General features: G+C 40.3%; 1 protein-coding gene across 4 annotated transcripts in view; it reads left to right on the top strand.

The window, feature by feature from the left end:
- TEX2 (testis expressed 2) overlaps positions 1-24,318 on the top strand; it is a 54,815-nt gene that overhangs the window by 26,461 nt on the left and 4,036 nt on the right. For all 4 annotated transcript variants that reach the window (XM_040581922.1, XM_040581923.1, XM_040581921.1 and 1 more), the window contains 7 exons: positions 6,063-6,263; positions 7,919-8,255; positions 9,474-9,721; positions 12,144-12,290; positions 13,683-13,782; positions 18,431-18,563; positions 23,002-23,124. In XM_040581922.1, coding sequence (XP_040437856.1) covers positions 6,063-6,263; positions 7,919-8,255; positions 9,474-9,721; positions 12,144-12,290; positions 13,683-13,782; positions 18,431-18,563; positions 23,002-23,124 — 1,289 coding nt within the window. The remainder of the gene's footprint in view (positions 1-6,062; positions 6,264-7,918; positions 8,256-9,473; positions 9,722-12,143; positions 12,291-13,682; positions 13,783-18,430; positions 18,564-23,001; positions 23,125-24,318) is intronic.

Genomic DNA, 24,318 nt, shown 5'->3' with positions numbered 1-24,318 from the left:
CTCGTTATTGGCTGGTGTTAAGCCGGCTCTTTGAGATGTTAGCTCTTATTCAGGAACCTTTAAACTGTTTTTTAATGCTTTTATCCAGGAGATACATGTTATGAGAATGGTTGTAGGCAAGAAGTGAATTGTGTGGAAAAGACTGTATGAATGGAGATTAATGTTTTGTACGACCTGATAAGTATTTCTTGCGCTCGTTAACGTACAAATTGTCCTTAATATGTAAAGCCTTATAAAAGGGCTTTGTAATGCTCCAGGAGTTTAAAAAACAGCTCAGTGCCTGTATTGTAGCGGAACATAATGTAACGAGATTGAGCAGATTGCAAGTTATTATTCCCACCTCATACAACTATTTTCTATTTGCATCTGTCAAAATGAGCACTGGACAGTTTAGATCCTCTGAGAAATGAGATAAAGACTTAGTCTGTAACAAAACTCACATGAATGTAGGAAAAACAAACTTGATGCTTTTGCATAAGATGTTATCTTCAGAACTTGTTGGTCTTGTATTCTGGCCTGGCCTGTTTTCATGTCATTATGATAAATGCTATGAGTAAGATTCCTTTATGGGGCTCGAGCGGTTGGGATTCTGCCAGACTGCTGTCAAGCTATTTTTGTACAAGTATGTGTGCATTCTCCCCCATGTAAATATTATTTGAGAAGTTTGCATTTCCCTGGTTTCAAGAACGTGTGGAAAATTACCCATGGCAATCAACTGAAATACCTGAATGTGAAGTCTCCCCCAAAATTGTTCCTTTGCAATGTGAAAGAATAAAATACTTGTGCTGGTTAGTGTGTGCTTCTGTAGATTTCTGTGCTTACTTTACTCAGGTGTCTTTGGTATTGGAAGGAGAACATCCCCTTAACCAGAAAACACACACAAAACCGCATCAACTTCAGTGTATGTTTTCTTATCTTCTTATTCCCTTAGTTTTCAGTTCTCTGGCTTCCTCTTTTTTTTTTTTTTTTTTTTTTTTTTTTTTTTCCTTCCTCTGCCCACTGTTGTTTTTTTCTTCTGTAATGCATTAGTCTTTTCTAACATATTGGCCTTCTCAGGTGTGCATTCCCTTGGGTAGTGCTGGCTGATACAAAAAGTTCCAAGTAACAGCTAAGATAGAAATGATAAATTTACCCTTTCTATTAGAAAGAACTTCGATGGGGAGGGCTGTTTGATTTGAGGGACTGACAGTGCCTGCTGCAGAAGCGAAGCTCTCTGAGCCCCAGCTGTACAGAAAGAGGTGGCTTTTCACAGCATGCTGTTCCTGAGTATCACACAAGGGATTTCATGTTTGGTGGTGGCCTCTGGTAGACACAGGTGTCTTCCTGTTAAGGTGATGGTCACTTCTGCCTACTTTAGACCTTTTTTATCTTTAAGATTTCCCGTCAATAAAAGCTTGGGAAACTGCATTACATTTTTCCTCATTTATCAAGGAAAATACTATTGAAGTATTATAAAGTAGTGATAATGAAAGAGGGATACTGATACAACTAGTGAGGTCTGAGGGATCAACAGTCTTTCAAGAATTTTGGTGCTGGAGCACTTGATTATATCATTTAATGATAAAATGGGTATTACTGATCTCTCGATATCACTAAGAAGCTCTGGGGGCAGTTTTAATCCAGATTTTGGCTTGTGTCGTAAAGTTGACTTGCTGATTCTTTTATTTATGTATTTGGAAATATCGTAGCAGTGATATTTTATATTTTTATATATATATAACATTTTTATTTTCACTTGTGGGCTTGATCTCTGCCCCCAGCTTTCTGGGTCTTTTGCAAGGGTCTTTTGCAGTTGCCCCCAACCTCCCTCTCTGGTTCACATTCTGAGATCTTTAACTGAGTAATATTAAAAATTGGTGCTCTGCCGTTCTTACCAACATGTGTTGTTCTGCTGAGCTGCCGTTCGAATGAAAAATTTGTAGCCCAGAGTCATGAAAGAGGACAGGTGAGCCGGGGCTGGCCTTTTGAAGCTGTTCTATGCACACGCCTGTGTTGCCCAGCCCCACGCTCGTGGCGGGCAGTGCCGTTGGTGGCACCGCGGTGGCCGAGGTGCTGAGCTCCTCTGAAGCCAGCTCGGGTGCTGCTGCCGAGCACGCACGTACGGGTTTGTGAATAGTAGCTGTGACTTTGCTACAGAAGCTGTGGCACCCAAGGTTCCCACCAGGCACTTTTCCAGGTTAGTTACCAGCCTGACGGTGAAGCGATTTCTCCTGATCTCAGCCATGAACCCGGAGCCACTGGTGACCTTTATAAACGGAGATCACAGGATCAGTGTAAATGGGAAACAGCTGCGGAGCAGCATATGACTATGGTCATTGTCCTCCCTGAATTACTAAATTTCTTATTTTAACAACTTCACTAGTACAAAAAAGACCCATCATACAGTCGCTCCTCTCCTGCACAAAGAAACGCATTGTTGTTTCAGGAGTTTGGGAAAATATATTGGTTGCTAGCACATTATGGTAACATAACTTCTCTGTTTAGATGCATTGCAAAACGGTTTCTGTAGGCTGTGAATCTTTTGTTCCAATTTCATTTTGCGAAGAGAGGGGCGGAGGTATTTCTGCTAAAATTGTTCTTAAAATGCAGGAATGAGTTTTGGAGCTTCTTGGATAACCTTCTCAATTTTTTTTTTTTTTTTTAAGCTAAATGAAACAATTTACAAAACTGAAAATTGCTGAAGTGAAAAGGTAATGATATAATTTTCCCCTTTAACATTGTTAGATATATGAGGAGAAAAAATTCCTGCAGCTGGCACACATCTCCAGATTCATTAATAGACTAGAAGAAGCATCATTTGGTGAAGTAGTAACATTTGACTCTCAGCCATGCAGTGTTTCTCTGTGTTAGAAAAATAACCTGGAAGTTGAGTGCCAAAAAACAGCAGTGCATCCTTAGAAATCGGGGAAACTAAAAGTTTAGGTACAAGGAGGTTTGCAGTAATGTGGTATCTCTATCGTCCTGTTGGCTAGGTACTGTCTGACAATAAAACCCAAATCTTTGAATTTAAACTTCTTTATGTTTTGGGGTTTTGGGCTGTGCCTCAAATACATGAAGCAGCAATATCTTCCTTGTATACAAATCTCTACGTAGGCTGCTGTTCTAGATGATAAATGTACTTCTGTTCGGTTGGTTCTAGATTTTGAACGTTCAATACTGTAGACAGCCAGAAATCGTTGTTAAAAGTTTTGGACAAATGATTCTTCAGCTGCTATAACCCGATGGCTGTGGTATGAGAAGCAGGGTTTGTGCGGGCAGGCGGCGGGCAGGGTTTGAGAGCTGTGTGTTCGGCAGATTACGCGGCTAATCCATTTGTTTGAAGTGGAAAGCCTGGGCGCATGGTAGGGATCAGAAAAGCAGGTGGGACTTTCCAGGGCTCCTGAGTGCTTAAGCAGAATGGGAATATACAAACTGAGCAAGCACAGAGATTCTCTTCTGTTTATTTTTGTCCTTTAAATCCAGTGTGTCTTGCTGCTGCTGGGAAGAAGGTGGGAATCTTCAAAAGGACCTTGTCTCTGTTGTTTCATTACGTAGGGCAAGGAAATCTGGCAGAAAGGCTGGTACCAGCACTGTTATAGAAGAGACAGGGTAGGAAAGGTGCTGCTCTAGCGGGTGATGTCATGGATGAATTCAGACCCCTGTGCTACCAGAGATTCACTGGACTTGGTTAAGTCACTTAATATGTGGCTGGCTCCTTTTTATCGCAGATGGCTAGCTCTGTGTGTGCCAGAGGGATAAAATTAAATGTGACTCTAAGGGTGTTGGGTAACGGTCTTATAGCTGCTGGGAAGGTACAGCAACGTTTGTGTGTCTGACGTGTGTCCCAGGGTGTTCCAGTCATCTCCACTCTTCATCTTTAAAGCTATGTTCATGGATTTTTTTACTTCTTACTATGGTACATGGCTGTCAAGGGAGTGATGTATAAATCGCTTCTTGTTGTTATCACTGCGTGTCCTCTGCTCAGCTCAAGTGCTGCTGCCAGAAACTCCAGCCAGTTCAGTCTCAAGCAGGACATTAAAGAAACTTCCAAGTGTGCTCTGACCTTCCTACTTGGGTATCTTGTATACCCGGAGGTTTCAACCCTCCTACCAAAAATAACATCATAGCTTATTATTAACATAACATAACATAGCACAGTTACAAGAAGAGCTTGTGTGGCTAAGCTTCATACAAAGACCCACTTGCCGAGTGTCCCTTTCCCTTTGTGGCAGCTCGTGTGATCCTCGGCCGAACCGCCTTGCAGAAGGTGGCACTAAACGTTGGAGGCAGCACATTTTCATCTGTACGCTTGCCCGGCTGCAGGCTCCAGACTTCGGAGTCTGAGCTAGAAATAGTTTGGAGATCTGACCCAGGGAGCAGGTGGGAGTCTCTCCAGAGATCTGAGGGCCATATGGATATTCCCGTTCTGCAGAGTGAATGGTTCACGGTGCTTTTAGGCAACTCACGTGATGTCCTTGTGCTTCAGTAAGTCCAGCTGGAGTTCCTGGCTGAAAATTAATTGCTGTCTGCCCAAAGATGTCTTGGCTTGATAATTTCTAGGAAGGAAATGGGATGTGCTCAAACATACATGAACCCTGCTGTGCAGAGCCCTGACTGTTTATAGAAGACTCTTCCTCATGCATTGTATTTCCTATATGGTAGTTGTATATAACCCTGTGTAAGAAAAGAACCCAAACACAAAGCTCCTTCAAAGAGCATGTGTCGGTGGAGGTATTTCTGTTAATAAAAGAGGTAGTGTGCTTTGGAGCCGTGCAAAGATGATTGTCGTAATCTTTCCTGGATGTAAAAGAAATGCTAATTTATCTAGGTTTTTCAGGGTTTATAGTGAAAACAGAGCTTAGACGTTGGGGCAAGCAAAACATAGATATCACTGTTACTATGGCACCTAAGAAAGTTTATGCTGTTTATTCTGAGAAATTGTATGGCAGTGGAGTAAATGAGCATTAAAATTTACATTTCTCTTTCTGAGTGGAAAATTCTTTAATAAGTTAAAATGTTGCAGTAATTTCTGGGATGTTTTGCATAAAGTAGTTAATTTTTTTTTTTGTTTTGAAGAATACTAGGGGTGCTCATTCAGCTCTCCCCACTTCCCAGCAGTGGATGCTCTCCCCCCTGCTATGCTTCCCCCCCCCAGGTATTTGTAAAGATGCCATTTTACTTTATGCTCTAGGGTACAGCTGTTTAAAGTCTTATCTCCTTCGCTTTCTGTTGACATTAATGAATATTGAGTATGCCGAATTAAGGTTTTAATGTGCAGGTAGAAGTAATTATCAAAGTATGTTGTATGGCAGGTTAAGAGGAAGATGACTTGCCCTCCATGAATGAGTCGTCTGGCGTGTCTTTTGCCCCATTTTATCATCTTGCATTTTCTGTAATCAGTTGTTAGAGTAGTAGTATCACCCCCATGGTTAGAGTCAGCACGTACAGGCATGTTACAGCAGGGCTGGTTTGTTTGTTCTGCTTCTTTCACTGTACAGAAATGAATGAAATTTAATCCACACGTATGACTCCTGTGTGGTGACTGGGCAGTTACACAACATGTTAAATAATCTTAAATGGTTATGATGCATTCAAACAAACTCCATTGTGGTCTTCCACTCAGTCCTTAATTGTTGGTGATTAAAATGTCAGTGCTGTCTGTAAGCAGACAGACTGTTTGCTCTGCCTTGGCTGTTGGTGATTAAAATGTCGGTGCTTGCTGTAAGCAGACGGGCTGCTCTGCCAGCATGCCCTTACCAGCTGCCTGCTGGCTTTTCCCAGCAAGCCTGTGTCTGCAAAGCTCACAGTGTTTCCCGGGGATGAGGTGAGAGAGCGCCGTGTTACCTACACAAAATGATTTAGTCAGAAAAACAAAAAAAAACATTGTGCGCTTGGAATATAGTCCTCATGTCACGCTCTGTCAGTTTGGTGCTACCTCATTTGTGGCGTTTACTGCTTCATTGTATTTGTGCAGTAGGTAAAATTCAGCAAAAGCTTGGAAAATTATTTAAAATTTTTATGTACACACTGTACATGGCTTTCCCACAGCTGAAAAGCCTGTTAACAAGTGTTTTCTTCTATAGGGATGGATGAATGAAATTTATAATTATGATCCAGAAACGTACCATGCTACTTTGACTCACTCTGTCTATGTGCGACTTGAAGGAAGCACCTTACGACTGTCAAAACCTAATAAAAATATTTCCAGAAGGGCTGTGTACAATGAGCCAAAGCCTGAAGTCACGTATGTCAGCCAGAAAATTTATGAACTTACAGAGAGCAAGGTGAGTGTGCCTTACTTATATCTGATTTTAACAAAAAAAACTTAGAAGCTTTTTTAAAATTTTGAAGTCTTTTTCAGTCTTCTAGTTTCAAGTTCTGTCATTATGTAAACAAAACTGTTGTGACTAACTTGCAGAAGATTGTGCTGGGGAGGAAAATGGAGCGGGCTTTAGAAAAATTACATATTTACACAGTAAGGGGAAAGCATGATTTCCCTCTGTTGGTTCAGAGCAGGAGTGAACACGTGGGAGTTCGGAGGATTGTTCCCCACATATTAGATCACTGTGTGACTCTTCTGAAGCTTACACCAAAATACATGATCTTTGGTGGTTGTCTCTGTCCCAAGGCAGTTCAGGCAACTTCGGCGTTTCACTCAAAGAGGGAACATGCATTTTATAGAAATGGAACAGAGGAGAGCAAGGGCTGGCCGGGACAGACACAACTTGCTGTTGGTACCCACCGCTTAGGGAAGGAGATAGGGATTTTTGCAGTTGGAAGAGTGCATCAAGAGTAATGCTGGGATGGTTTTTCTATGTGTTGTTTGCCTCCCCCAGATCTGTGAAGAGTCGCCATGTGAAGTTGATTCCATTGGCATTGCATTAAGTAATACATCAATACCTCATTATTAAACGAATGGATTTTTTAAACGTGCTGCGTCAATAGAGGGTCTTGGCAGTACAGACGTAGAGGGGAGCTGTGCTTCAGCTGAAGGTGGAAGTTGGAGGGAGAGAGGGACCAAGGCAGCCGTGAGGAAAACCTCCCTTTGTTTCCCCGAGCCGCTATGGGAAAGCAGCTGGCTGTCAGCTCTGCTTTCCAGTAAAGGAAGGCGATGGAAAAGATTAAGCAAAAACTTAGATTCCTGCCTATTCCAGATTTGTTTTCCCATAACCAAGGCAAGCGAAGCTATCACATGCTACCAGAGCACTTGACTGACATTGGTTCCCCATGGTATCTTGGAAAAATTTCTAGTACTTCCCCACCAGCCCAGCCACATTGGTTACAAAACTGTCGAAGTTACAAAAGTCTGGAGTACCCTGACTGTAATGAACAGATGACGGCTGTTCTTCAAGGTATTTACCCACAGTCCTTGGAGAACATGGGCAAGTTCAGCCCTTAGATAAGAATTTTTAACGCTTACCACTCTTCTCATCACTTGCATTGTCTGGGTTCTCTCTGAAGCTACTGAATTCGGAATATAATTGTCTGCCAATCACTCTTACGGCTTGATTCGTACTTGATGTGACTGTTGCCAATTTCAAACACTCCGTTTCCTGAGATGGGCCTGGAAAGTTGAGTTTAAAACTCAGTTTAGATTCTCATTATCTACCCCATGGTCACAGGAGTAAGGTCCTTGGTTTTTCTGGGTTTTCTGCATATCTGTTGAGAATAAGATCTTCTAAATGAAAACTGAGTTTCTAATCCGCATGATTGTAGAAGTCTAAGCTACTTAAATGGTCTTTGTTTCAATTCCAAGGCGATGGCTCAGCAAAGACTTAGCGATAGCAGTGGATTGGACATCAACCAGCTGTAAGTTAAGGGTCAGTTAAATCCAGCAGATCCAGTATCTCCTGCATTCCTATGTTCTTTATATGAGTATAGAAACATAGAAGATACAACTGAAAAATAAATTAATTTAATCCTTTTGTTTGTTCATCAGATTTCCCTGGTTCCTAAGAGTCTGGCACGAAAACGGATTTGGAATAAGAAGTACCCTATTTGCATCGAACTCGCTAGGCAGGATGACTTTATGGCTAAGGCCCAGACTGATAAAGAGAATGTGGAGGAAAAGTTACCTGCTGAAAAAGTGGACTTGAACAACGAAGAATCCAAGAAACCTCCGGATGGAGCAAAGTACGCTAGCCAAAAGGATCAAGTGCTTTATCTCTTTGGAAGGACGGGTAGGGAGAAGGAGGAATGGTTCAGAAGGTTCCTTCTCGCATCCAAGCTGAAGTCTGAAGCAAAGAAGTCATCCAGTTTATGTGGAAGCAAGCCAGGTATTCAAAAATTATGTTCTAGTAAAAGTGTCTATTAAAAGAAACAAACCAAAGTTATGTTTTCACAGTGGTAGTTATAGCAACTGTGCAGCCATCGTGGCCTTTACAGACAAATAAGCCTAAAGATACTTCTCGGCTCCTTATCTTGGCCTTTCGTTCCCACTTTCCCACCCTGCCTTTTCCTCTCTCTGCTATATACTTGGCTGTATGCCCTCAACTATTCTTACTATTTTTAGACTGTTTTATGTGAATACACTATTTTTTTCAGTGACTGTAACAACTTCTGTAGTTTTTGTAAGGATGAATTGTTACAGTCTTCCCTGCCCCCCCGCCCCCCCAGTTGGAACTGATGTCACATTCGTGATGTTAGACTTAGTCCTCGTTACCTGTTCTTTCTTCTCCATCCTTCCTTCCTTCCACTCCAGTCTCCTGTAAACAATAAAGAGCTTTCTCATGGGTTAATGTCACAAGAAAAAAACATGTTACTGTTTAAATAAAAAGTCCTGTGCTGATACATATATCTGAACTAACAAACATGTTAGTCTGCAGTATTCAAGTAGTGTAGTCTACAGTATTCAAGTAGTATATCAAATGTTTGAAATATTAATTTAAAACCATGCTGTGATATAATTTAGAATCTGAATGACTCATGCTTTTCTGTCTTTATCTGTACTCTGGGAAGCTCTTTAAAAATTGGTTAACATCATTATTTCTGGCACATAACTTCTCGAAATGCAAATGCAAAATTAATGGCTAATTAAAATTCTAATAGTTAGATGTTTTTGACAGTCCTTTTAATTGTAACAGCTTATAATTAAATATATTTTAAAAAGTTTAGTTATAGGTACATTTTAATCATCTGACTTTTATTTTAGGCGTTCCCCAGCAGGGCTATTGGGGGTTCTGCCATATGTTATACATACGTGAGTGTCCATATTTAAATATGCTGTTGATCAGCTGAGTTTTCCAGTCCCACATCCTGCTGAGTGCTGAATCATACCAAATATTGACTGATTTGGGTTTAGGACCACCTAAGCACACAATAGTGGAATTTACTTTTACCCTTGAAAATGAGAAAGCGCTACTCTGAATGGTCTTTTTTCAGAATAAATTATATCTGCAAGCTGATTTTGTTCCTTTAAGTGTTTGATCATACTCTCTGCTATTTGACACTCAGGTTCCTTTTCTGTTAAAGGATTATTATTCCTTTTAATTTAGGGATTTTGCCAACACACGGTAGGACCGATAGTCAATCTGGAGTTCTCACACACAGCCGAAGCAGCAGCAAGGGAAGTGCAGAAGAAATTGCATCCCAGCCAAAGCACAAGGATCTGGTTGGCAATGTGCGGCAGAAAATGCTTCTGGACTACAATATTTATATGGCAAAATGTGTTCCACACGAGAAGAAAAGCCCTTCAGGTAGTCCGGTACTCAGTGCAGATAGCAGCCCTACAGCTGTGAAAAAGGTAATACTTCTCCCCTGAAAGATGTGTCAGAGGTGGTGATGTATTTTATCTTGTTAACTGCTACTTTAAGGATCAGTTATGTAGGAAAAAAAATTAATTTCTTTAACTACAGGTTGGACCTAAACTTTTTATAAAGTCAGTGTGAGTTTTCATGCTTGCCAGTTCCCTGTTGACCACAGTCTCTTCTTAATGTAATATACAAGTTTTCCGTTTATTTTAGTTTGATTTCTTATCTCCCAAGAACACCTGTGTTTTTTCTAGACTTTGCCGTGTCTTGTACCGAAAAGATTGTACAGCTGAAGGAAATACGGCTGTAAATTTTTTTCATTAGGAATGCACAGGTGTGTTCTAAAAAACATTGGTCCCAAAAGAGCTTGTATCTTATGCTTAAGATTAAAAGAAAACAAACAAAAGATCAAACAAAATTCCACGAATGTCATTTGCCAGTAGTAGTAAAAAGCTAAGTTTTTCTGTGTATATTCTGAAGTAGATTGAACTAAAAGTGTATTTTTGAGGTCTTGGCTTGTTGAAAACATTTAAGTGGAATTTTTAGTACTTGGTGGTAAAATTGATCTTCACTTTCTGCTGCTTGTGTGGAGCTGAAGACCCTCTGCAGTTCCTCAGTGCATCTGAGCACCTGATGGGGACAGAATTGTCATGTAACACAAGTATGAGTTGGATGCTGTCTGTAGCAGTTTTTCAGTGCAGATACTACGCTATAAAATCTGTTTTCAGCCCCACGTCTGGCTTGGCTCATGCACTCTGGATCACGTGAAGCTGTGCTCTTTGTGCTGGACCTGAGAACTGTGTTTCTGTTGCATGCTTCAGGAAGCCCTTAACCTCTTCGGTTCTTCTCAAGAGTGATTCCTGGCCCTGTTGCCATGAATAGAGTTAGGAATTTGCCTTCAGGATGTATCTGATGGTCCTCTGGCTGCGGCTTTGGTGACAGTGGGACAGTGTTTACTCCAGTGTATCTGCTGCTTGGGTTCGTTGGGGAGCAGAAGTGGAAGCGGCTCTTGGATGGACTGCAGTTGGATTTGCTGTAGCCTGTAGACAGCCCTGCTCAAAAAGGCACAAGAAATGGATGGATGGGTTGTCTGGTTTCTGGTTTTAGACGTTTTCTAAAGCAATACTAAATGGCTCATTTGTAAGTATTGTGTAGTATGTAAACAGCATAATAGTAAACAATGTCTATAGCCCTGATAGTATTAAAGTATGGCACTCTTAATACATGGATCCTTAGTGTTAAGTACAATCAAATTCATTTAAAAGATGTAATTCATGTCACGCATCTTTGTTGCCAGGCTTTCATACGATGCCCGGAAAGGAGAGGTCATCCTTGGTATACCCTAGGAATAAACACATCTTGTGTTCCTCCAGGAAAAAGTCTATTTCAGCCCCCAGCAACCCCTGAAGCAGCAATGAGTTTGCTGCTGAATGTGGCACGTGTCTGAAATCATTCTATAAATAGCTCAGCGGGGCTGGCAGGGAACCTGCGTCACAGCAGAGGCTCCTAACGCAGCAGTGCTGCCTGCGTGAGGCTGCAGCCACTGGGAGCGGGCGCTGCCAAGAAACCGTGTTCAGAACCGTAGCGTCTACCTGACTGCTTCTAGAAAGCACTGCTTTGCCAGTGGCTTCAGGATTTCTGCTCGTAAGAACGAAAGGTGGTGAATTCTCCTGTCATTGCAGGCAGTTGAGAGATGTTAAATACGTCTTTCCTTCATGGAAACCTCCTGATTTTAATGAAATACATGGTGGCATGTATGCACTCAAAATTATCTCAGCTGCCTTTGCTTTTGTGTCTGTAGTCAGTGTTGCAACATCCGAACAGGTAATACCTCCAAGTATTTTGGAATTGTTCTCAAGTAAACTGAGACTTAATCTCTTGGACCGTAAGCAAAACCTTCAGCGCAGCAGAGGGAACAACATACATCCTGCGTCCTATATACACACATTGGAAGGAAGACGGTGTTTCCCTGTACTTTGTTTATCATGTTTGTGATGTTTCTGAACTGGATTTAAGGACGTAAGATTGGATCTTGCTTTGCAGTGTTTTTGATAAAGGAAGAGTAGAGTAGCTGTTCTGGATCCTGTTGGGAAGAGTGTCTCTGCTACAGACACATTTAAATTCTGCCCACTCTGGGCTGATCTGCTTTTTCTGCCAGAGGTTAAATTACACACAGCTTTCTCATTTCATTGCCAGAGGTCAATCTATATCTGTGTAGTCCCGTTCACTCTGTCGCATGTCAGGATGGTGACAAGCAAGCTCACGTCAGGCCAGCTGATGTGGCTGTAAAGCTGCACTCTGTGCTGGACATTGGCGTTACTAGCTAACCCGGGCTGTAACACAAACTTCCCAGTATAAATGAGGCCTTTTCTGACTTGAATTTATAGAGCTGAATAACCTGCTCTGTGTTTTCAGTTACCAGATGCCCATGCGGAAGCTGAAGAAGAACAGGAGGCCTGGGTGAATGCTTTGCTTGGAAGAATATTTTGGGATTTTTTAGGAGAAAAGTATTGGTCTGATCTAGTGTCAAAGAAGATCCAAATGAAACTTAGCAAAATAAAGGTAACTGCTCTGGAGACTTGCACTGCACATTCCTTACGGAGGAAAACAAGCACATAGTCTTTGAGTTTTAAAATAGTGGAAGAAGCACTGATTTCACACTTTTATGTAAAAGATAAGTAGATAGATACGATACAGAGTTCCAGTTCAGCTCTGCTCTCTGTTTCACAGTAGGATCTCAACATGTTTTTGAAACAGTGTTTGCTGCTTCAGTTTCAAATGAACTCCAGCTACCACTGTGATTTTTTTATGTAAGAAGCAGAAGTATTATTTTATTTACTTTAGGGATAAGTAGAACTGTTTATAAATTCTGAAATTTGCTTTGGGAGATAGTAGATTGCCTTTCAGATGGAGGAGATCAGGGAACCACAGTTCTGATGTGTTCCTGCTAAGACATACGTTACTTGCAGGAGAGGTCAGTGGGTGTCTGTGGGGTGGTAGGATGTAATTGTGCATCAGCTGCATAAGCTCAAAGCGTGAAGGGAGGAGTGGTGCTTTTGAATGACTTTTGGGTCTTCCCTTTGCATTCGGTAACTCTTCCGAGCAGCAGCAGTTAATCACAGGCCTGTTCAGCCCCTGATGTTCGGGGAGGAGTTTCCCTGTTCCTAAAAGCAAAGGAAGATGTAGTCTTGCTGACAAAAGCTCTGAAACTTAGCTGGCAGTACCAGCTGTGAAATAGTGTTGCTTGTGTTTTGGGAAATAAGTGGTAACCTAATTCCACCCTGGCTGTTTCCACAATTATGACAGCAGGGTACCCAAACATCTCATTGGAAACAGCTTAAGCAAAAGACTGGGAATGGGGGATAGATGTGTTTTTGGTAGGTTAAAGCACTGTCTGTTCACAGGAGAAAGAATTTCTATCAATTAGGAATAATTACAGTAAATGGATACCAAAATAATCGTGATTCTGTGCCTCTCTTACACTAAAATTATGATACAGTTTTAAAAGCTAATGTGTTATAAAAAAATTTGACAAGGATAAAAATAGCTGAGACATTGATGTAACTGCAACTATAAAATACGTGACTGATTTTAAAATCCAAACAAGTGTTTGATTTTTATTCACAGTAAAATAAGATTTACACTCCATTCTTGAGCTTCTTACATGTGCTGACTAAAAAGCATGTTGGAAGTTTAAGGTCAGCATCTGAACTTCAGCATAGTTTTAAAAATATTCCAAGTTCAGATGCTGAATTTCTCCCTAAAATATTATTTTGAAACTGATAACTGCAAAATCCTAGAATTGGAAGAAATTTATGTAATCATATTTGTGGTCTTTCACTGGTGGCTTTTCAGCTTGATCCATTCCTTAAGTTGAATGACCTTTCTTGTCTCAGGAAACAATGCTGTTTAGTTCCATAGCGTGGATTTGATTTTTACATTCTGTTCTTCTAGCTGCCGTACTTCATGAATGAGCTAACGCTAACTGAGCTCGACATGGGGATCGCAGTGCCGAAGATCCTTCAAGCCTTCAAACCTTCTGTTGATCACAGAGGTAAAGTACATACTTCGTCTTCTGCTTTTGCCAGGTTCATGCCTTCACACCTGTGGAGAACAGAATTCTGATCTGTTTATCTTGTGGGTGTTTTAATCGGAGGAAGGTACGCTTAATAAGAGCTTATTTTGAGGAGATGCTGAGTGGTCTCTATCTCCAATAGTAGTAGCATCAGGCTTGGTATAAACATAAATCTGTAGATAATGGATATACAATCATGTCTTTCTATTGGAGATAATTACTGAACTAAATTAAAATTTGCATGCAGTGGAGATCTGTATCTGATACAGTCATGGATGACAGAGAGCGATGCATATCTCAGGACATCTCAAGATCTGATTCTGTTACCATAGCAGAAAACAGATTTGGCATTTGGCCCTCTTCAAGAGAAGTGGCCTTGTTCTGAAAACAACGATTCAGAAAATACAATTGTAATAACTTAGAAGACAAGAATACAGTGTTGCTTTGAAAAGAAGCTTCAAAGTACAACACTGTTTTATTTCCTTAATATTAAATATGGATTTTGCTAAGCTGAACGACTTTCACACTGCTGCTTTACGAATTGGAACTGGGTTTTTTCTTTTTTTTCTGGCTTGTGTGTGGTCACAGGGGTATATTTGAGGATACTCTTGTCACCTAAGTAGCTTCGCAGAAAGACAAGCTTGGGTTAGTGGTTTTTTTAGCTTCAGAAGTATTCGTTCTGCATGCTGAGGAGAGGTAGATGCCATCTTTCTTCTAAGACATGTAATCAGAGCAGTCCTGAATTTTAAATTGTTTCTGAGTTTATTAAGGGTTTCTTGACTTGTCTCCTCTCACTCTATTCACTCCTTTACTTACCATATTGTTACACTGGGCTGGAGAAGTGAAAGAGGTTATTTAACTCAAGGTGGAAAGGTTTGTAATTGATCTAAAGGGAAATATATCCTTGGAGGACCTGTTGTGGTGCAGCTATGGATCGCATGGCAAACAACTTATTTTTGTTTTAAACTGCTCTTTCAGCTCTTAGGTGAAGATATCAAAGTCATTTCTAGACGGTGCTGAAACCAGTAAACTGGTAGCGAGGTGGTAGGAATTTAATGAATTTGCAATGCTTGTTCAGTGTTAAGGCCAGCAATGAGCCGAACTTCAGCAAGTCTCAGTAGCACGTTTAGAACAGTAACAGCGAACGTGGACAGAGCAGAGTTTGAACAGATAACTAGCTGAAAATCTGCACAGGATCAATCTTCACTAGCTCTCCTGTACGCAGTGTTTCTAAGCGAGGAAAGGCTATCACGTTTCTTTATGTAGTACCTTCTCAGAGTGTGAGGGTATTGGACACACAGCAGGTACGCAGCACCACGTCCTTTCTTGCAGTACTGAACCTGGGGGTTTGAGGGGGGTTTCTCTTCACTGGGGTGGTTCATCTCTTCAACATCTTAGTTCTGCTTGCTGTTCTTAAAGGTCAAGCAACCCAGGATGGAGAATTTGTGGTAGAGTTCAGCTGTGCACAGTTTCTGGCATAAGCCAGTTTCTGCTTAGAAGCGATTGGGGCTTCATCTCTGCTCCTGTTATGTAGTTTGAACCTGGTCTGTGTAAGGTTTATTTAATGTAGTTTTGATGTAAGACTCACTTGTCTGCCACTTATTACAGGACTCTTCTGTAACAGTTATCTTCAGACCTTTGCAAGAATACCAGGTGCATGAAATTTAGGAGGACATAAATAAACTTTATCACTAATATTAAAAATGTTGTTCCACTCAAATCACTGACTAAAAGCATGAGAAAGTTAGTAAGCTGTAGCCTTTCTCTCGTAAAAGAGTGAATAAAATGAACTCTGGGGAATCGTTAAAATTCTCTTGGACGTACATAACATGTTAACTAATGCTGCCTGTGGTATCCAAACGCTATTGTTTGCCCTTATCTCACTTGAGACTTGCTGCTCTTTGGGGAAAAGCCTTATCGGTGAAACACTGGGTACTTTGCTGCCAGCTTCTTGAAAGTATGTTTTCCACTGAGCTTGATAAAAAAAGCATATTTGAAAAGAGCAAATTGTTTTGTTGTCATGAGGAACAAAAACTGTCTTTTAAGAGAAATCAAAATTGAGTAGATGGAATAAGCTCATGTGCCATCAGTATTCAGGGAACTAAAAAGTATTGCTGCTGCTTGTCATATGCTTCCTGGGTGGGACAGCGGGTTCTCCACAGTGCTTACGACATCCTCCGGTGTTTCCAGTAGCAAAGTGGCTTCACCACTGGCAGAAATTTTATTTTGAATTATTGAAAACAAAGTGATAACTCTAAAAATTATTACACGTATGATGCTTGCCAAGTGGTTTCATGGTTTGATTTTAGACGAACTTGCACTTTGAGGTTCCTGTCGGAGTGTTTCCCTTTGCCTAGATTTACACTTTTTAAATAATGTTCTCTGTTCTCATAACTTTAGTTGTAACCAAAGACTGTCATTCTAAGTCATGAGATGGTATTTAGAAGACTGCTGCACACTTGGCTTCAATTAATTACTGACAACTGCAGGGAGAACAATTAACTCCTTCAGTTTCTTGTTCGGTTAAACTGATAAGTAAACATTGGTGGTAGAATTTGTAATCCATGCCTCATATTGTCGAATGACATGTGAACTCTCAGTATCTGAGTTTTCAAGAGCTTGCAATGAATTATTACTGATATAACTTGTTTTGCTGTTATACTTAAAAGACCATAAATAAGGAAATGATAATTGGAAATGCATGTTTTCATAAGGATAAATGTATTTGTTAGTAAGTTGACCTATGAATAAACAACACATGGGGCGGGGAGTGGGGAATCCTAAAATTTCAGGTCATTATCCAGAGCAAACACTTATAAGAAATCTATTTTTTTAAGTGTTTGAGACAGTCAGTCATTTGAGGTAGCTTTTTGTGAGGCTTTAAAATGCAGTTACTAATTGTGACAGGCTTTGTTTTGTCCATGCTTTTTTACCAGTGCTTGATTACAAGAAAATATTTTTTGATTATGTGGCTCCTCTAAGTAACTAAATTTGTTAGCAGACAATGTTAGGAAAAAAATATCTTGTTTCTGTTAATACAGTCCTATTTGGGTGACAGCATATGCTGTACTATTTACTGTACTTCTGTTGAGGCCAGGGAACCAGATAGCTCTGAATCGAGTGTACCATCTGCCCAATTCTTCAACCCCCCCACCCCCCCACCTTTTTTTTTTTTTTTTTTTTTTTTTTACTCACTGGAAAATGTGTATGAACGTTTTGTGGCCAGAAGGGATTTTCCCTCTCAGTACTGGCATCCTTTGCTTAATTTGATCTTCTGTTAAAACAACATTGATGTTTCAAGCATGCTGACTCACTGGTTATTGCAAATGTCTGTTTAGCTGTGTTCTTGTTTCCGATGATCTTACTGCTGCTTCGTTACTCTAAAGAGGAAAAAACTATATAAGCTTGTGTTTGAGTTCTTGTGTTTTATTTAGAACAGCAGTGGAAAAACTGTATGCTAGAAAAGAGTAATTTGGGTTAGTAAAGCAGCAGCTGGCCTTCGGTGCTGTTTCCATCATGTAATCTGGTGGTGTACCAGTGACCTGGTCTTTGGGAGCTGTATTTCTGTTAATATAAATGGGTGGGATGGGGACAGTGCCGTTCTTCTGATACATTTTTGCAGAAAAGAAAACAGTCGTTCCTAAACTAAAAAAGCGTGTCTTTTCTAGATCAATCAAACCCAAAGAGTAGTTACGATTAATTGCTTCTGACTGAGTAAATAAAAGTAGAATGCATTAGTGGTTGATGTGCCAGTTACTGGTAGGGCATCATGTGTGCAGCTGCAGTGTCTGGAATAGGAAGACGTGTAATCTGTTTAGCGGCATCTGATTTCTGATCTCTGGATCACAAATACCCTACAGGTTTCTTTAATCAGTGGGACCACAGGGTGTCATTTAAGAGGCAGGACCTAATCTTGCAGTTATTCCCAAGACAAATCTTTTGGTGATTGCGATAAGCAATTAGTCTGTCCAGAGAATAGGATTTAATTTAATACTACGCATCTAGAATTGTTCTAAGTAACGACCCTGACCTGTGAGTCTTAAGGAGAATGCCTATAGCTGAGTTACGGAGCGAACCTTTTCATACTTCTTCCATACACCGTTGTCGAAAGCAAAAGAGACCGCAGGCTTTGATGCGAGACAGGCAATATTGCTTTGGGATTTCAAGTTTTGCTTCGTTTGGACGGCGTAAGTAACATAGAGGAGTGTCCTCTTACCGTTTGGCTTGGAGCAGTACTGTAAATAGTTTTGAAGTGAATCCCTGATTGTGTTCCATTTTCTTTATCTTGATTCAGATCTCTTAAGTAGTTTAGGTCTGTGTAAATATTTTTCTTTTTTTTTTTTTTTTTTGATTGTTACCTGTACTTACCGATGTGTTTTTCAGCATGGCTTTGATTTATATCTGCACATTCAACTTTGTTCCACAAGCTTAATGTGAACAGAAAACTGGATTTGATAAGCTGTTGATTATTTGTGAATTAATGACATAATCAGTTGACAAAAAAGAGTTTTTCTCTGTGGAAAAAAGTGTGATGTATAGACTTTTTTAAAATGAGTTTTGGTTTGACGTTAAAATAAAGTGATTGTGACTGTTCTTAAAGTGACATCTTTGTTGTTCTTAATTTTAGGACTTTGGATTGATTTGGAAATGTCCTACAATGGATCTTTTCTAATGACCCTAGAGACCAAAATGAACTTGACCAAACTTGGTAAAGAGCCGCTTGGTGAAGCTCTTAAAGTTGGAGAGATTGGCAAAGAAGGGTAAGGTATTACCATGGTGGAATGAAGCGAGAGCTTTCATAGTGAAAAAGTGGGATTTTCCATGTGCACGTGCAGCTTTGGCTCTGCAATCGATTGGAAGGAGTTGAGGGGGTTGCACACATGTGAGTGTAGAACTTGGCCTTTCTGTGCCACTTTAGTGGGTGATTCCACCATTGATAATTGTCATAATATAAGGTTTTTGTAGTACAATCATTTTCTTTAATATGTATTTTATTAGGATTTTAAGATGTTGTGTGACTAAAATTTAGTTTTGTCTTATGCTTGACTTAGTCTTAGCCAGTAGGACTGGAATACCAGAGATACACACCTGCAGGTACGGCGGTAGACACATGTAACATGCTACTACAGCGTGGCACAGCTACAGTTGTAAACAACTGTAAACTGTAAACAACTGTGGAAGGTAATAAGCTGTAATTGTTATGCAAAGACTTTTTAAATAGTTTTTTGGCATCGTGGGAAAAGTCACACCCCTACTTTAGTCTCCAGTCCCACTTCTGTTTACCAGCTATGTCTAAGTAAAATGCTTTGTAGAGGAACTAATTAGAAAACGCACATATTGTAACTTAGCTAACTTCTATTTGTGCTTTCCTCTTATTTTTATAATGTTTGAATTTCATCAGTCTGTCCATTTGTATTAACCTGGTGACACTTGTCAAATATCCATCCCGTCAGCTGTGGAGTGTTGAGTCTGTTTGTGCTCTTTTTTCTTTATACTTAAGAAACGTGCAGTCCCTGAACAGTAGGTGGTCTCTGATGTAGTGTACAACCACTGCCAACAAATCAAGAAAATATTCTCTAATTCTGGCCATTTTTTAGATACGAATAAAATGTTGCGGTCTTTGAGAGTTAAGAGATGCTTTGTATACTCGTGTCGTAGCTCTGACCACTTATTTTGAGGTACGGTGAAGTAATACTTACAGCAACGCTATTTTATAGTGCAGTCATGACAAGAAAATAAATGTGAAAGAACTAATGGCTGAATGATCTCATACACTGGTAGGAATGCAGAGGATTTAAAATCAACCTGCTCGAAAACAAATATCACTGCTTGAAATGTTTCTGAATTTGTGTCGGTATAATTAGTGGGTGTGATTTTTGAAAATTCCATTTCATCTTTTCCATCCAAAAAACGGGGCACAGAGAACGAAATGTCTATATAAGTTGAATTCTTGCTTTTCTTCCCCATCCCTTCAGGATTTTATTTGTGTCTTTTTAGATCTGTCCAGTGAAAGAACAACCTCAGAAATAATTAGCGAACCCATTGATTTCATATTTAAAAATCAGCTTGATGCTAGCTGAGCAATAGGCCCCCAGCAACACAAATGTAAATGTCTGTAGCTAAGCAACCAATTACTTGAAGGTATATCCATGAACCGTATTGCTCCCTGCACATGGCTGGGATGTTGCGGATGCTCAGGGCAGGTACCATGCCAGCTTTACATAAAGAGCAGTCTAATGCATTCCGGTTTTGCATGTGGTTTTTTGGTTGCTTGGTGGTTGTGGGTTTTTTTTCTCTTAAATAAAATGAATATTATAAACAAACAAACAAAGACTCTGAGTAGTATAGAGCAGTTAGATCCTTATCTATGCTTTGCATTGTGTTAGTTAATTTTACTGACTTTTTTAATTATCAACTGACAATTGCTATGACAAATCAAACTATTCTGCACGTGCTTGCATCCACAGTCGCGATGTCTGTAATTGATGCATGTTGGTTGCTTACGCTCGTTTCTGTCCCTCAAGAGCCTGGAACAAACCGCCTCTTGAGATGCAGTAACCACGAACTCGTGTGAGAAAGGCATCTTCTCATCCAGAAAGGGGGGGAACAGCGCTGGGTTTTAACTGGACTTGGATATTGTCATTGTAAAGCGAGACAAATGGTTCAGTGTTGCAGTCGATCCCATCGTTGCTGTTGTGTTACTGTTTGAAATAAAAGTGAAGTGAGCTGGTGTAGTTTGATAATGCTGTCTGGCATGCAGTCTCAGGAAAATGCAGCTCTCAAAAAGGTTGTAAAACCATTTAATTGCCTATTTTATAAAATTAATACAGTAGCAGGTTCTACTGTACTGGAGATGAGGCAAGTGCAGGCAGGCTAACCCAAAGTTACTGTAGTTTCTTACCCCATCTTTTTTTTTTTTTTTTTTTTGCAGTGTTGTACCATGTAAAAACAAACTGACAAATGGCAATTCATAAAATATTGTGCAATCTGCTCAGGAACAATACTGTAGCTGCAAATTGTTTTTCTGCCAATGTTTGTGTCGTATAAATGGTCCATTGTGTGCGGAGATCCCCTGAAATCTCACTCAGGCTTATTTATTGTTTGCTTTGTTTAATGCGAGGAAATCTTGAGGTTTTAGCCAGTCAGTGCATGCTCGTGGAGGCACTTCAGAGAGCCCTGTTACCTGACAAATGAAACACCTCCTTGCAAGAAGGTGCCACCTTTGAGAGCCTTGAAAATGCACTGGGCATGCTTTGAATGGGGTGGTGTCACATGCACAGGAAAGTGAAGTGAGGGTACCCCCAGGTAGATAATGCACAGTTTGAATCTGACCTAAAAACATGAATTTCTCTATGAGAAGCTGCTCCAGCATTGCTGTTCGGGTCAGTGACGTGACCCATCCACTCACCTCCCGAAGTCCTCGGGGAGGTGGTTCATTTTGGTGTGGTGCTTCACTCTTCTGCAGGTACAAAATGCATCTGCGGGTGAGAAGAGATTTACCGTTTGGATCCCATAGCCTGGGCAGCAAATCCTTCGGTGTGGAGAGGTGATGGGGTTGCTGCTTCAGTCCTTAAACAGGCAGTTAGGAAGGAGTGTTGTGCATTGTGAGATGTACTTGAACTGTCCTTTTACATTAGGACTTTGTGCAGCAGCTGACGGTTTGTTCCATGTAAGGAATAGTGCAGTAGTCTCAGTCCGTGCCCTGTGTGAAGTTAAATGCTTCAAATAAATTTCCAAGAACACATGTGCGCGCGCACACACACACACCAAAAAAAAAAAAAAAAAAAAAAAAGAAAATGCAGCTATAAACTGTATTCTGAATAGGCTGTAGAATATTACAGTCCTGGGTATAGTCCCTAGGGCTAAACCCGCGTCCTTTTCAAGCTTGTCGTGTGTAACTCTTTCAAGCTCTTGCATTCGGTAGAGATCTGTTAATACTGAAGTTTTTTCACTGCATCCTTCCCTAATTTTAATCTGTTTGAAAGATTTGAAACCTTTTCTGTGATTGTGTACATAAATTCTTCCATAGTCGAAGTCTAGGAATTAGTTGCTACTGTGTGATATTTTGTACCCTAAGAGCAGCACTTGTTTGATTTTATTACTTTATTTTTTTTCCCCTTTTCCCCGTGACATTCTTTGCTTTATTCCATCTTGGACCATCCTCAGAAAAAAACCCACAAAATCTTAAATCCTGTAAACAGCATTCATTGTGTCAGAGGAGTTTAAAAATTCACAACCCCACAGGTCTATTTCCCTACAAATACAGCAGGGAAAGCAGTATTTCCAGCAAAGCTACTGAAGGGAGATTATAGCCTAAATTTTTATGGGACAAAAGTATCTCTGCAACACATCTGAGGGATACTGCTTCCCAGGGTTACATTAGACTACTTCTGTTTGTAAAATTACCTTTTTTTCTGCATGTAATGGATAAGTGATGACACACACTGTAGCTACAGTAAGGTGAACTGCTAGTTTGAGACAATTTTGCTCTGGCAGTGCGAGTGTTGTGCGTTTCCTTTTGGAAGCAGATGACAAAGATCGATCCCCTTGTGCTTTGCGTGTGTTACCATTGCTGGAGATACGTCTGTGTTGCAGAAATTGTGTGTGTGTGAGTAGACAAAATGGAATTTATTGATTTGGGTTAAAAGTGTCGTGAAGATAAGGTGTATATATATGCTAGCACCTCATTTAACATCTCAGAGGGATTCAATTTGTAGACGATGTCATTTTAAGTTGGAGTCCTATGTTTGCTTTTAGTACAAGACAGAATCACATGTTCTCACCTTTCAATGTAAAAGCATGTCTTTGTCAGAGTTTTAAAAACAAACAAAAAACCCTGTCCAGCCTACATACTGCTCAACTTCCATGGAAAGCCACAAGCAGCAACAAAGATGCTTTCAAATGTATTTTGAATAATCTCCACATTTTATTTGAATATGTAGAATAGCCGTTCCCCTGCCATCCTTTTTATGCAGGATTACATTCCAACAAAGAAAACAAATGTTCTGTTTTGAAGCTCGTTCTGACAGACTGGTTTCAGAGTGATTTTGGTTTTGCTGTTTTAGATAAGTTTATAAAAAAAGAGGAGGGGACATTTCAAAGTCCCCAGTAGAAATACATGTAATGTCAGCCAAAGCTGTATGTGATGAATAGCTACTTAAGAATGTTACATTTGACCTGGAAATTGCATTGTTTCAGTTTCAGACCAAGGGCATATTGCCTTGCAGACAGCGATGAGGAATCCTCCAGCGCAGGGTCTTCAGAAGAGGATGATGCTCCTGAACTGGCAGGAGAGAAGCAGGTGACTCCAGGAGCAGAAGGGTGAGCTGTTTGTATTTTTCTCCCAGCCACATTCCTAGACTTAGTATAACTGATACCTTGTTCCCATCCTACAATGCTCATTGCCATGCAGGATGTCGGAGTGCGAGTATATCCAAGCAATTAAGCATTTCTAGAGCAAAGAGCAGCAATCAAACCTTGTACTACAAATTGAAAGGAAGCTGCTGTGCTGAGTGTTTCACCATGCTGGGAGCGTTGTTCGCCATACAGTGCTCCTGCACAGTGACCTGTACAGAGCTCTCTTTGACACCTAGCTTCTTCACTCTTAAATTACAGAGAGCAACAAGTCTTTGGGCCAGAGAACCTACAGGGACCTGCCCCAGTGGGTCATGCCTGGTAGCAGAGCCAAGAACAGGATTTTGTGTGTCAACTTGAAACAATCTGTTTGCATGCAGCATTATACCCGTGCTGATCCTGCTGGTCCCTGATTTCCAGTGTATTCTTTTCTTTAAGAAAACAACTGTTATGCAAGCCTGGCTGTCTTGCTCTGGGGTTTGGGTTGTTTTGTCTTTTCTTCTTTTTTTTTTTTTTTCTTTTTTTTTTTTTTTTCCCCCTCCTTGAAGGGCTTTGAGTGTCTGGGCTATGCAATACTGCCCTCTGATGCTGTGCAGGAATTTCAAAGAAAATTTTCCGACATGAGTTTTGCCACATCATTCCCTGTTTTGGCTGCTGCTTTGATTTTTGCTTCCTGCATCTGATTGAAATTATGCCATGCAATGAGAAAGCTGGAGTCAGCCTGGAATGTCTCAGACAATCACAATGTTTCCTATGTCTGAACGCATCTCAGTGATTTTACAGTGAATATACCAAAAGGCTCCATGACATACTGAAAATGTTCCAAGGAGTTTCCTTAGAGTTTTCAAAAGGGTTTTAGGAGTAAATAGCTGTAAAGAATTGTTGGAATTATTTTATGAGATGCATTTGATATCTTTTAAAAATACAGAGATCATATCAAGAACTCTTTTATCAAGAGAACAAAGAAAGAGAACAAAGAATTTTTAAGGAATTATTAATTGGGAAAATGTAATTTCCTTAGCAAGGTGCTCTCTGCTACAAAACATCAAGAGCCACAATTAGGTATAATATGGTGTGTGGAAAATACCAAATATGCTGTTAGAGTGTGTATTTCCAACATGAGACAGGGGTGAGAAAAGACATATTCAGCCCTTAAAGCAT

This window comes from Falco naumanni, chromosome 1, assembly GCF_017639655.2.
Source record: "Falco naumanni isolate bFalNau1 chromosome 1, bFalNau1.pat, whole genome shotgun sequence".
NCBI classification, from domain to species: Eukaryota; Metazoa; Chordata; class Aves; order Falconiformes; family Falconidae; genus Falco; species Falco naumanni.
The sequence above is the reverse complement of the archived record's forward strand: the minus strand, read 5'-3'. Positions and strand labels throughout refer to the sequence as shown.